The sequence below is a fragment of the Molossus molossus genome, unplaced genomic scaffold (assembly GCF_014108415.1).
Source record: "Molossus molossus isolate mMolMol1 unplaced genomic scaffold, mMolMol1.p scaffold_m16_p_7, whole genome shotgun sequence".
NCBI lineage: Eukaryota > Metazoa > Chordata > Mammalia > Chiroptera > Molossidae > Molossus > Molossus molossus.
In genome coordinates this window covers 94366841-94378915 of record NW_023425401.1, presented here as the reverse complement: position 1 = coordinate 94378915, position 12075 = coordinate 94366841, and the positions used below count along the sequence as shown (strand labels likewise).

The following is a 12075-nucleotide window of genomic DNA, read 5'->3' as shown; positions in this document are numbered from 1 at the left end:
CATATAATGTATAGCTACAGAAATATAGCCATATGAATATATTTGTAATTCACAATCAAAACCCATTTTTACCTACTTCCTTCAAAGGTTTCTTTAAGGAATGTAAGGAAAACCAAATCAATTATGTGGAATAGTATAACCTTAAAAAAAAAAAAAAAGGACTTGTATAGCATTGGTAGAGAATAGCCAAAGGAACAGATCTCCACAGAAGTGCTCTTCCAAGTGACAAGCACCACCCCCTCAAACTCCTTTTGTAGGTACCAAATACTGGGGCCTTGCCCAGGTCTTATCACCTATTCTGATTGAAAGAGTTAAAAAGGCTGGTACCATAAGTTGTCAAAATTCAGTGAGAATTACATAAGAAAGAACTTTCTAATAGAATGAATATTTAAATTTTCATCTGAACAGACTTGCACCTTGAAACAAAACAGACATGCCTTTTCTCTCTTTCTGTATACCTCATTTTCCCCAGAGCTGAAACCCAATTCAGAGTTGAAGCATGTAATTAGAGAGGTGTCAGGTACAGGGATTATAATCAATAAAACTGACATATACATCCAGTAGAACAAAATACTACATTCCTTCTCTACCATGGTATGAATGATAGAATTTACTTAGGAAGAAAGGTTTGAAAATTAAATAGTAAAATTTATGTCATCATATACTTTTTAAAATAGTCACTCTATTCTTAGAGCTGTAGCAAAATAAATATAAAAACTATAGACTAAAAAAGGAAAAGAAAATGTAGGTACTATTAAGTTTGTAATATCTAAGAAAGCAAGATACATGAAACAGTGCAAAGCAATAACTGCACTGAAATACAAGCCACTTGAAAAAGATATGATGAACTTTATGAAGTTTTACCCTAGTGAAAGTGTTCTTAATTTTTTGAGTTGAGTTTCTTTAATGATCTGAATTCATAGATTATCTTCCAGAAAAATATACATACAAATAAAATTCTGTATATAACTTCAACAGATTAGGAGCCCTGGCTCTGGAAACTTTCAAAATGCATACTTAAAATAACAACTGGGCTTCTCTAAACTCTATTTTACTACTTAGGCACCACTTCATGAAGATTAAACTTCCAGGTTTTTCAAACTCTACTTGGGAAAATCATTCTTTATTAGTAACCCTACCTACTCCTTATCAACAAAATTCTTAAATGGGGTTTACTATTTTTTTCTAAAAATCTTAAAAGTATACTTACAGCCGTGTCCGGTTTGGCTCAGCAGTTAGAGCGTTGGCCGGCAGACCAGAGAGTCACAGGTTCGGTTTCCGCTCAAGGCACGTACCTTGGTTGCAGTTTGTCTCCGGCCCCAGTTGGGGTTGTGTGGGTGGCAACCACTCAATGTGTCTCTCTCACATCAATGTTTCTCTCTCTCTCTCTTCCCCCGTCTCTCCCTCCTGCTCTATATGAACATAAATGCAAAAATGTCCTCGGGTGAGGATAAAAAAAAGTATTCTTATGGCTTCCCTTCCTTTCTAAAATTAGGACAATATATATAACAGATGAAACAAATATACCAAAATAATATTGGGTAAGTTATTTTCTCCTTCACTGCTTTTCAAGATGTTTTAAATTGTTTTTCAAAATTTTAAATTATTTAAAAATATTTCCACTGTGAGATTCTGTCAAAAATCACAAAACTAATCAGTATATACTGCATATTAATGTATTACATATAAAAATATAAATTATATAAATAATATATACTTTACATATAAAATATATTATTTCTTTTAACTCTCATTATAACAATTTATCATTCCCATTTTAATCAAAATTATTATAGCTCATTCAAGATCAAACAAAAAGTCAGGAGGATTCAAACCTAGTTATGTCATACACATACACACACGGCACCTCTCCCGTGAACTCAACCCCCAAACACTGTATTTGGTTGTTATGTAAGTAAGACTGAAATAGAAACGGTTCTTTAAAATATTTAGCCCTGGCCAGTTTGGCTCAGAGATTAGAGCATCAGCCCGTGGACTAATTAGTCCTGGGCTTGATTCCGGTCAAGGGCACATACCTTTGTTATGGTTTGTCCCCAGCACTGGCCAGGTCGTGTGGGAGTCAACCAGTCAATGTGTTCCTCTCACAATGATGTTCCTCTCTCTCTCTCTCTCTCTCTCTCTCTCTCTCTCTCTCTGTCTGCCTGTCTCTCTCTCCCCACTCCCCCTTCCTCCTACTCTGATGATAAATAGAAAAATATCCTTGGGTGAGGATAAAAAATAAAAATTAAAATATTTACAAAAAAATACAGTCTCTTTGAAAATGGTTAAGATCAACCTGATTCAGAGTGCATTGGTAGTCTGGCCAGTGTAGCTCAGTGGTTGAACATTGATCCATGCAACAAGAGGTGGCCAGTTCAACTAACTCTTGGTCAGGACACATTCCCAGGTTGTAGGCCCGATCGATCCCCAGTGGGGGGCATGCAGAAGACGGCCAATCAATGTTCTCTCTCATCCATGTTTCTATCTCTCCCTTACAGTTCCTCTCTCTTTAAAATCAATAAAGGAAGAAAAAAAAAGTGCATTGGTAAATACATGATGAAATAAATACTTAAAGTATATGAAAGCATCTTGGTAAATTCTGCTTTAATAGTTTTATAATAGAAATAGAAGGATTTCTAGAGAAAAAATTCCAAGTATATCCCAGATTCTACTCTTGTTCTCAAATTAAATTCAGAAAGCACTAAATGTTACCCTAAAAAATGCAAAGCTCTATAAAACTTAATTTTTCCACCTACATCCCAAGCTAATGATAACTACAGCTTTAAGAAAGCACAATCTATATACTAGAATAAAACAAGCAGAAACATCACAAAGTGTGAATATATTAGAATATAACCAACTATATAAATTCACCTCAGAAAAATACCAGCATATTACAAGAAATGACATCATGAACATCAAGGTTCACAGCAATATCAGGTACAATTTCCAAATAAATAGTTTTCTTTCCACTTGAAGGATAATGGATTTAAAAATTTTATTCAATTCAGCAAATATTTAATGCATATCTACATACTAAGCTCTGTAGTCAAGAAAATAAATAAGGCAAGAGCCTTGCCCTTCCCCGTCATGAGGATAAGATCACTAGGGCTGGAGAATGAAGAGGGGGGAAATGAAGAGAAAAGAATGGGATACATAACACCTATACAAACAATTCTAAAACAGTAGTAAGAATGACAGTATGAACGAAGTGCTATGTAAATACAGAGGGAAGTAATTATTCTGCATGGACCTGTTCCCATTTCATTCTGAATAAAGACTAAAATTCTTACAAGGGCCTCTCAGATGCAATACAAACTAATATATCTAATTGCTAACTTGACACACCTTCTTGAATGTCTAACTGGCATCCCATACTTAACCTATCTAAAATGAAGTTGCTGAACAACCCACCATATTTGATCCTCTTGTTTTACCATCTTAGGGAATGGCTACTATTTTTCTAATCATTCAGGTCACAACCTTGATTCACCCTTCACTCCTTTCTCTCACACCTCACATCCAACCCATCAGCAAATCCTATCAGCTCTATATGATATCTTTAAAATACACCCAGAACTTGACCAACTATCAACATTATTATTACCACTCTAGCATGAGCCAATGCTATCACCATGTCTCTGGTGAGCTACTGCTTCCTAAAAGGTCTCTCTGCTTCTGCCCTTCACCCAACTTGCCTTATTAAAATGCAAAGTCAGTTCATAGCATTTCTCAAAATCGCCAACATCTTCCCATTTCACTCTGAATAAAGACTAAAATTCTTACAAGGGCCTCTCAGACACAATACAATCTGGTCCCCTCATTACCTCTCTAACTTAATCACCTGTTACTCTCTTCTTTACATACCTCGGATTTAACAACAAATAATTGTGGTGGAGGGGAGGCCAAGAGTAGAGGAGAGAGGTAAGAAACAGTTTTACTTCGTAACACTATTATTTCAACACTGAATACTTATGCTGAGTAAGAAATTTTATTGGAATACCCAGGTCAGCAATATTTACCACAAAATTTCAAAAGTTCATAGACGTATTTAACTCTTTAAAAATATGGCAATGGCCCTGGCCAGTTTGGCTCAGCGGTTAGAGCATCAGCCCACAGAACAATGAGTCGTGGGTTCGACTCCAGTCAAGGGCACATACCTCATTTGCAATTTGTCCCCGGCCCTCAATGGGGTCGTGCGGGAGGCAGCCACTCAATTTGTCCTTTTCACGTCAATTTCCCCCCCCCCCCCCCAATCTGAACAAAAATGGAAAAATGTCCTCAGGTGAGGATAGATAGGTAAATAAATAAATAAAAATAAATTAAAATATGGCAATGCCCCCCCATCAATAAACTCCACAAAGGCATACACAAAAATGTTGCACATCATTTCAAGAGTATCCTGGGCCCCTTGAAAATCCATTCATAAAGCCTCATTTAAGAAAACACTGAAATACCAAAAGGATAGAGAACGGTGACAGGAATATAGATGGTTAGCTGAAATAAAAGACTGGGAATGCCACCCTGGCCAGCGTGGCTCAGTGGCTAGAGCATCAGCCCTCGCACCGAAGGGTCTTGGGTTTCATTCCCGGTCAAGGGCATGTACCTTGGTTGCAGGATCAACCCCAGCCCCATTTGGGGCACATGCAGGAGGTAAACCAATCAATGTTTCCCTCACTGTCTCCCTCTCTCCCTCTCTTTCACTCTCTCTAAAAATCCTTGAAAAAAATATCCTCAGGATTAATAACAACAACAACAAAGATTGGGAATGCCAAGATATAAAAGTTACTTTTCAATGGTGTTTTTTGTTGTTGTTGGGTTTTTTTCTTTACTACTTTTGTTTTCTCTTGATCATAGCAGATTCCTGGATTACCCACTCTCAGAACTAGACACCTGTTTAAACTTAACCTAAAACACAATTGCAGAGTCTTGTGAAAGTTCAAACTTCTTTTTATGACTTCTCCTAGGACATCTTTCCTTACATTTCTCTCTGCTTCCAGACAACTGAATTCTCAGAAGCTGCACTCACACTGGACCCCAAGCCTAATTGCATCACCAGTTCCTCCACCCTATCCCACTCAACCCCCAAAACACACACAAACACACTCTTAACTCAATTTTATTAGAGAAAGCTTCTAAGATTTTTGATGACAAAAGAGTCATGTCACAAGTGTGGCATTATGCCATTCACTGGCTCCATTACCATTCATCTCTATGTTTTTTTTCTTGATCCCTTTCTCTGGTCCTAACAAGCAAGTTCTCCTTAGTATACTGCAAAGAATAGTTCCTTCTATAATCAGTTCCCCTCAGCATTTTACCTTGTACCCTAAAGCACCTTCCCAAATAAATAGTTCCTTTCTAAGAGGAATGCTGGTGAATAAAATTTTCTGTAACTTATATACTAATCATACAAATTTTGATACCGCATTTTAAAGTACAAAATTTTAAACCACTGGTAACTACTGCCCAGACATAACAAAGGCCTTATGGATTCCATTATATTTTCAAAAGGAAAAAAAAAACTACTGGAGACAATCTAAACACAACTTTTTATCTCTATTTTCATCAAGTATTCACTTTTTCTAGATTAAAAAACATTTGTACATAAAGCTGGTTCCTAAAGAAATAAGTGTATGGCCCTGGCCAGTTTGGCTCAGCGGTTGGAGCATTGGCACACGGACCAGAGAGTCCCAGGTTCGATTCCTGCTAAGGGCACATACCTTGGTTGCAGTTTGTCCCCGGTTGGGGTCCTGTGGGTGGCAGCTACTCGATGTGTCTCTCTCACATCGATGTTTCTCACTCTCTTCCTCCCTCTCTCCCTCCTGATCTATCTGAAGATAAATGCAGAAATGTCCTTGGGTGAGGAAAAAAAAAAAAGAAAGAAGCATATGCATATTTATTGGACCCTTACGTAGGAAAAAAAGATGTCTAAGACTCTACAGCTGAGTCAAAGCTGTTTCTGTGGGAGGAAAGAGAGGAGGAGCCAAGATCAGAAAAGCAAATCCCTATGCTTTGAAATGAACCTTTTCCAAAGAGACCCTAATAACAAGTTCATAGGTTATTATATAAATTTAGCAGTTAATTTTAATATTATAATTTCTCTTGTTATTTACAAAATATTTGAGAAAATATATTAATTAGTCTATATTATCTACACTGAATAATTTTTATTCTTATTTTATGAGTCAACTTATTTATTCCTAAAGCACTATGATTGGATGAATATTGGCACTCTAGTAACATTTTCTAAAATCAGATAATGAAGTAAAATTATAATGAAGTAAATTCTTGATATTATTTGCTTTTCAAGATGGTAATTTGAAACCTATTATAATTTTAGCTTTAACCTTTAAATATAATGGTATTTAAGCTGTCCTAGCCTTAGGAACCTAAGAAAAAATTTCAATACCAAATTATAGAAAATGTAAAAGGCAGCAAAAAAGAATAACTTACATAATTATTCATAGAATTATTCATAGTGTTTAGCAATTAAAAGATCAACCAAACTTAAGTTACCTAATTTGATAGTCTCTCCCTCTAAGATATGTGTAGTGGGTGTGTATATCTATATACATCTACATATTATGTGCACATATGTATGTATATATTGCTTCCTTCATTGCTATAATTCCCGTAGTATGGTGTTAAAATATAAATGCACTGAAAATCCAGAAATATGTCAGTTTACTATGAAAATCAAATATAAACAAAACTAGACACACACACAGCTACACATTACATTTAAGTTATCTAATTTCATTTGTGCAGCAGCCTCTTCTCTCTCACAGGTCACTGCCTAGTTTAGATTATACCCGTGGCTAATGCCTGTTTTCTTTGCTACTTGATTATGGGTAATAACATTTAAACTTTGTAATTAATGGGAAGAAGTACATTCATGTTTACCTGATATTTTAAAACGTATAAATTTTTTTTAATTTGCTTTCCATTGCAAGTATCCCTCACCTGTTTGAACATCAATAACCATCTGATGGCCCCCTCTCATTCCTGGTCTGTTATCTTCTCCATCACCTGAAGTAGAAACAATATTTTCCTTTAAAGGAGTAACACAGAACCACCACAAACCCAGAATAACTTTATTCATTAGCCTGTAATGAGCAGTAAAAATAACTTGCACTTATTCTTTCAATTCTAAATAAAAGAACTCAAAAGAAATAAGATGACTCATAGCTATGTTTATAATTATTACCTTGCTCTTTTTTCCAATTGCTTTCAGGCTACTAATGCAATTGGAAGCTATTTTCAATGTATTTATGTCCAATGCCATAAATCATCAAAGACATGGGATATTCCGCAAAAACCTAAGACAAGAAAAATCTAAACTATTGCAGTGACAAAGTGAAGTGGGAAACAATTACAGAATTAGATATTAGGTCTATAATTCAGGCATAGCTGATAAGTAGAATGGACAGTTTTAAAGTTTACAAAACCGGCTACTGAAAACTAAGATGTTATCAAGTTTTATACTAATGATAATTATTTTTATTGTGTTAACTTTGTGTCAGTACTTCAGAAAACAGTTCCCACATAATAGACAACCTATTTTATATGAGTACTGACTGAGAAAACATAAGAGTTGCTTACTTTGATTGTTATTTCCATCACTGAGCTTAATAGGCAGGTTTAAATATAATCAGTGAAATTTTCAAACTTCTGTAGGAGAAAACTATTGCTAAACATATCTTATCTTACTTTATACCAAATTTTATATAAATGAAGACAGAACTTCATTTCAAAGGTTCATCAGGTTACAGGATTCTAATGTCTTACTTGATATAAACCAGAAAACCTAAGGTTTTCTTTATAACTCTCACATTAATTGAAATATATTACTTTGGCTAACAACTTTCCATGTATTAGCTTCCTCTTCTGTAAAATAGAAAACATACGACTTTTTACTAATTTCACAGGGGTACTATGAAAAAGACTAAAATGTTAGTTTGTATATATAAAAAATAAGATGCAAAACTAAAGTTTTCATTATTATGGTACTCAAGAGCTAATCATTCAAAGGTTCTCTGCAAATTCTTTCTCCTTTCTAACAGTTAGTTTTAGAGTTTTCAGTTCATTATCATTGAAGTTTTGTCCTTTTCTTCCTTATTCCCCCAGTCTGTAATGACACTTGCAAGAACAGATTAAGAAAACATTAAAATAAATTTATTGTTGGTATGCTTGTATTTTATATATTTAATCCATTAGTTTTCAAATACATAGTTATACTCTATTTGCTACAACATGTTTCTTTGAAGAAAATTACCTCACATATAACTGATAAAATAGGAGAATGATACTCCTATAAATGCAGAAATTATGGAAGCTCACAGTATATTCATGTTTAACACTAACAGAAGAAAGCTTTCTCACAATTAGTGAAGGCCTCACCCACCAATCAATATATGACGACCAGTCCTGGCCGGTTTGGCTCAGTAGTGAGCTCGTTGGCCTGAGGACCAAAAGGTTGCAGGTTTGATCCCCAGCTTGGTCAAGGTTGTGCAGGAGGCAACCAATGTCTCTCTCACATCAATGTTTCTCTCTCTCTCTTCCTCCCTTCCACTCTACTTCGGGTGAGGAGAGATATATATATAGAGAGATATATATATATATAATGACCATAGGAAAAAGCTGAGTATCTATAGAACTGCCTTGCTTTCATGTAAGTAGTTACATTAACACTTCTACTATGTTAGCCATCTGGCAAAGTAGTGAGTGCAGATGAAGTGACAAAAACTCTCCTCATCTGAAAAAATAGGTTAATGAAGAAGACTACACCAGACTTTAAGTTTTGATTAAAACAGTCTTTATTAGAAGCAAATGCCCTCTAGGTTCTACAGTTCTAAGAAGTAAGCATGAGCCCCAGGATTTAAGGCTCCAAACTCATTTTGATGCTCAATATAAGTGCCTACAAAGACTTAATTATACTAATATTATTTATTTTTATTAGGATTACTACTCTCGTTTTTATTAGTATCTGGATATAAAGTTCCATAGATCTAGAATGGTATGCCCAATTTCTACTTTTCTCACAAGCCCTATTAGCTTTACTGAGCAATTTTACAGAACTTAAGGTTTTTCAGAAATACATTTGGCATCAACACAATGGCCAATAATTTTAGTGTCTCTATAAAAGTAGTTTATGATGGTATTCTATGTAAAAACCACCCAAAAAGGTTTAAAAGGAAAATTTAATATAATAAACTAAGTCTGCCATCTAGCTAAGGAACCTACGTCTTGTTTTAAAACCAGTTTCTCATTAACAGAGCACTGTGAAATTTGAGCTACCTTGGGAAAAATGAAACTGAGACATTACAACAAAAGCATCCACAACCTAGAAGGTAGGCTTACCTTTGGTGCTTTTGGGAATGATCTGACTCCATCGTGGCTTATATTCCTGCTGACTGATATACTGATTGAACAAGCCATCTGCAAATATCAAAGAATGAGAGAGAATTATACCTTAACCAGCTTATACTTTTTATTATAGCAAAAAAGACAAAATCGCCCAGCTGGTGTGGCTGAGTAGATTGAGCATTGTCCCACGAATTGAGAGGTCCTGGTTCAATTCCGGACAGGGCACATGCCCGGGTTGTGGGCTCAATCCCCCATAGGGGATGTGCAGGAGGTGGCCGATGGATTTTCTCTCTCACATCAATGTTTTTCTCTCTCTCTCCCTTCCTCTCTCTCTAAAAAAAATCAATGAAAACATATTAAAAATAAATAAATTCTTTAAAAAAAAAAAAGACAAACTGTAGAAGCCTACATAAAGGGAAATTACTAATATGTCATTATTTCAATAGTACATTTTCATAAAATGTGTCACTTCAGTCTCTATGCTACCTCTAATATAAAAATTAAAGTATTAGCTGACACAACCATGTAAAGAAATTGTTTTAATGGCAGTTCATATTAAACTTACTATGCTTTCCCCATTTTATCACTAGAATCAAGGGGAGTAGAGAAGAAAGTGGAAGCTCCAACAACTTTGGTTTAGGTCCTTATATGTTGGGGGTGGGGGACTAATCCTTTAAAGTGAAAATTCAATTCTTATAGTTTTCTTTGAGTATAAAACTATATAAAGATAATAGTAACAGTTATTAATATATTTATTGCATATTTACTAAATGTTAGAATCCATGCTATCTTACGCATCTAATTTAAATCTAAAAACAACCTGATGAACAAGACATTATTATCTCCACTTTACATATGGGGAAATGTATAAAGAAATTAAGAAACTTAACCAAAACCACACATCTATTAATCAATATTACACATCAATACATTCTTAATGTACTTAAGAGGAGTTGTTCACCAGTTACTATAATGGTCATGGAGATTGAACTCCCCACACATCCATTCTACCCCAAATAATTATCAATCCCTAATCCCATGCCCCTCAACAAAGATTAAGAAAGATATGGGACATCATACTGGCTAATGAAACATGAGGATTTTCTGGGGGGACTTCTAGATGTTAAACAGATGTACAGAAGAAAAAAATCTACTTTTATTCTTCTCAAAATTTTCTTATCTGTATGCAATATACACAATTGCTAGTCAATCTGTAGAAGTATGAGAATGAAGTCAATTCTATAACGATGACAGAGCAGACAAAGATAAAGAAACTGGATCACTGAACTAACCAACCACGAAAACTACCTGTGGACTTATTACGTGATATAATAATTCCTTACTTTTTAAACTAGGGTTTTCCTTTATAGGAGCCCAAATAAATTATAACTTATAAAGTTACCTTTACAATAAATTCTTTCATTTGACTCTGATTTCAATCTGAATAAAGATTTGCCCTTTTCCTTAGTCACTGAAAGTAAATACTTTCCCAAAGAACTTATAAAACTGTCTGTTCGCCATGATTTGTATACTCGCCAGAGACTATGTAATACACAGAAATAGCCCTAATCTCTTTTCTGGGTAAACATGAAGCTCAATTGGAACCACACCCATCCACTTTCAAGTCTTTTCATGGCTTTAATGGGAACTTCCATCCGTATACTCTAGTTTCTCTTTGTCTTTGCCTTTGGGACTTTTCAAAATTCTTATAAAAAGAGTTATAATATTCTTCTCTCCTTTTAAAATTAGTACTCATAAATTAGCATTTATATTTTGTTAAAGTAAGAGGAACAAATAGATTCACAACTTATTTTAGTGAGTTTCTATAATATAATTTACTCTCCATGGGCTTTTCTGACAGTTCTTGCCCCATTCAGCCTATTTTAACCAATACTCTTTTCCCATTACAAGAGCTGGAAATCCTTATTTAAGGTAAAATGTTGTGGGGTTCCTAATAATAGTAAAGATAAGGTTATAGTAAAAATATTAATTACAATTTATAATTATATAAAAATAAAACATAGTAATTAAATGTTACTCAGTTTTGAGAAATGCATATAAAAGTTAAATACTCCTGGGAGGGGAGACTGGATGAAAGAAGATGAAAGGATTAGTCAAAGAACATATATACATAATCCATAGACATAGACAACAGTGTAGTGATGGTCAGAGGTAAGCTGGGAGTAGAGAAGGGCAAAGTGGGGGAATAATGGGACATCTATAATAGTGTAAAAAATAACAAAAAAAATGTTAAAAACTTTTTTACAAAACTTTAAACAGATGAGATAAAATTATTCAAAAAAGAATAATTTTAAAATATACACTAATTCTACATAATGGCTACTAGAGAGAAAAAAACGTAAAAGATGGGACTATATAGAAATGAGTAGAAAACTACGGGAGATAAGCAAATTGCAAACATGAAAAATACAAAGCAGCCCAGCTGGTGTGGTTCAGTGGATTGAGCATCGTCCCATGGACTGAGAGGTCCTGGTTCAATTCCCAGTCAGGGCACATGCCCAGGTTGAGAGCTCGATCCCCAGTAGGGGGTGTGCAGGAGGCAGCTGATTGATGTTTTGCTCTCAGATCAATGTTTCTCTCTCTCTCCCCTCTCCCTTTCTGTCCCTAAGAATCAATAAAACTATTTTTTTAAAATACAAAGCAAAAATATAAAAATTTAGAAAAGTAATAAATTTCATCTCTGGCAGG

General features: G+C 34.7%; 1 protein-coding gene across 6 annotated transcripts in view; it reads right to left on the bottom strand.

The window, feature by feature from the left end:
- Nucleotides 1–12075, bottom strand: part of MKLN1 (muskelin 1) — a 208495-nt gene that overhangs the window by 72275 nt on the left and 124145 nt on the right. For all 6 annotated transcript variants that reach the window (XM_036246258.1, XM_036246261.1, XM_036246256.1 and 3 more), the window contains 2 exons: nucleotides 9361–9438; nucleotides 6964–7029 (listed from right to left, as the gene is read on the bottom strand). In XM_036246258.1, the coding sequence (XP_036102151.1) occupies nucleotides 6964–7029; nucleotides 9361–9438 (144 nt within the window). The remainder of the gene's footprint in view (nucleotides 1–6963; nucleotides 7030–9360; nucleotides 9439–12075) is intronic.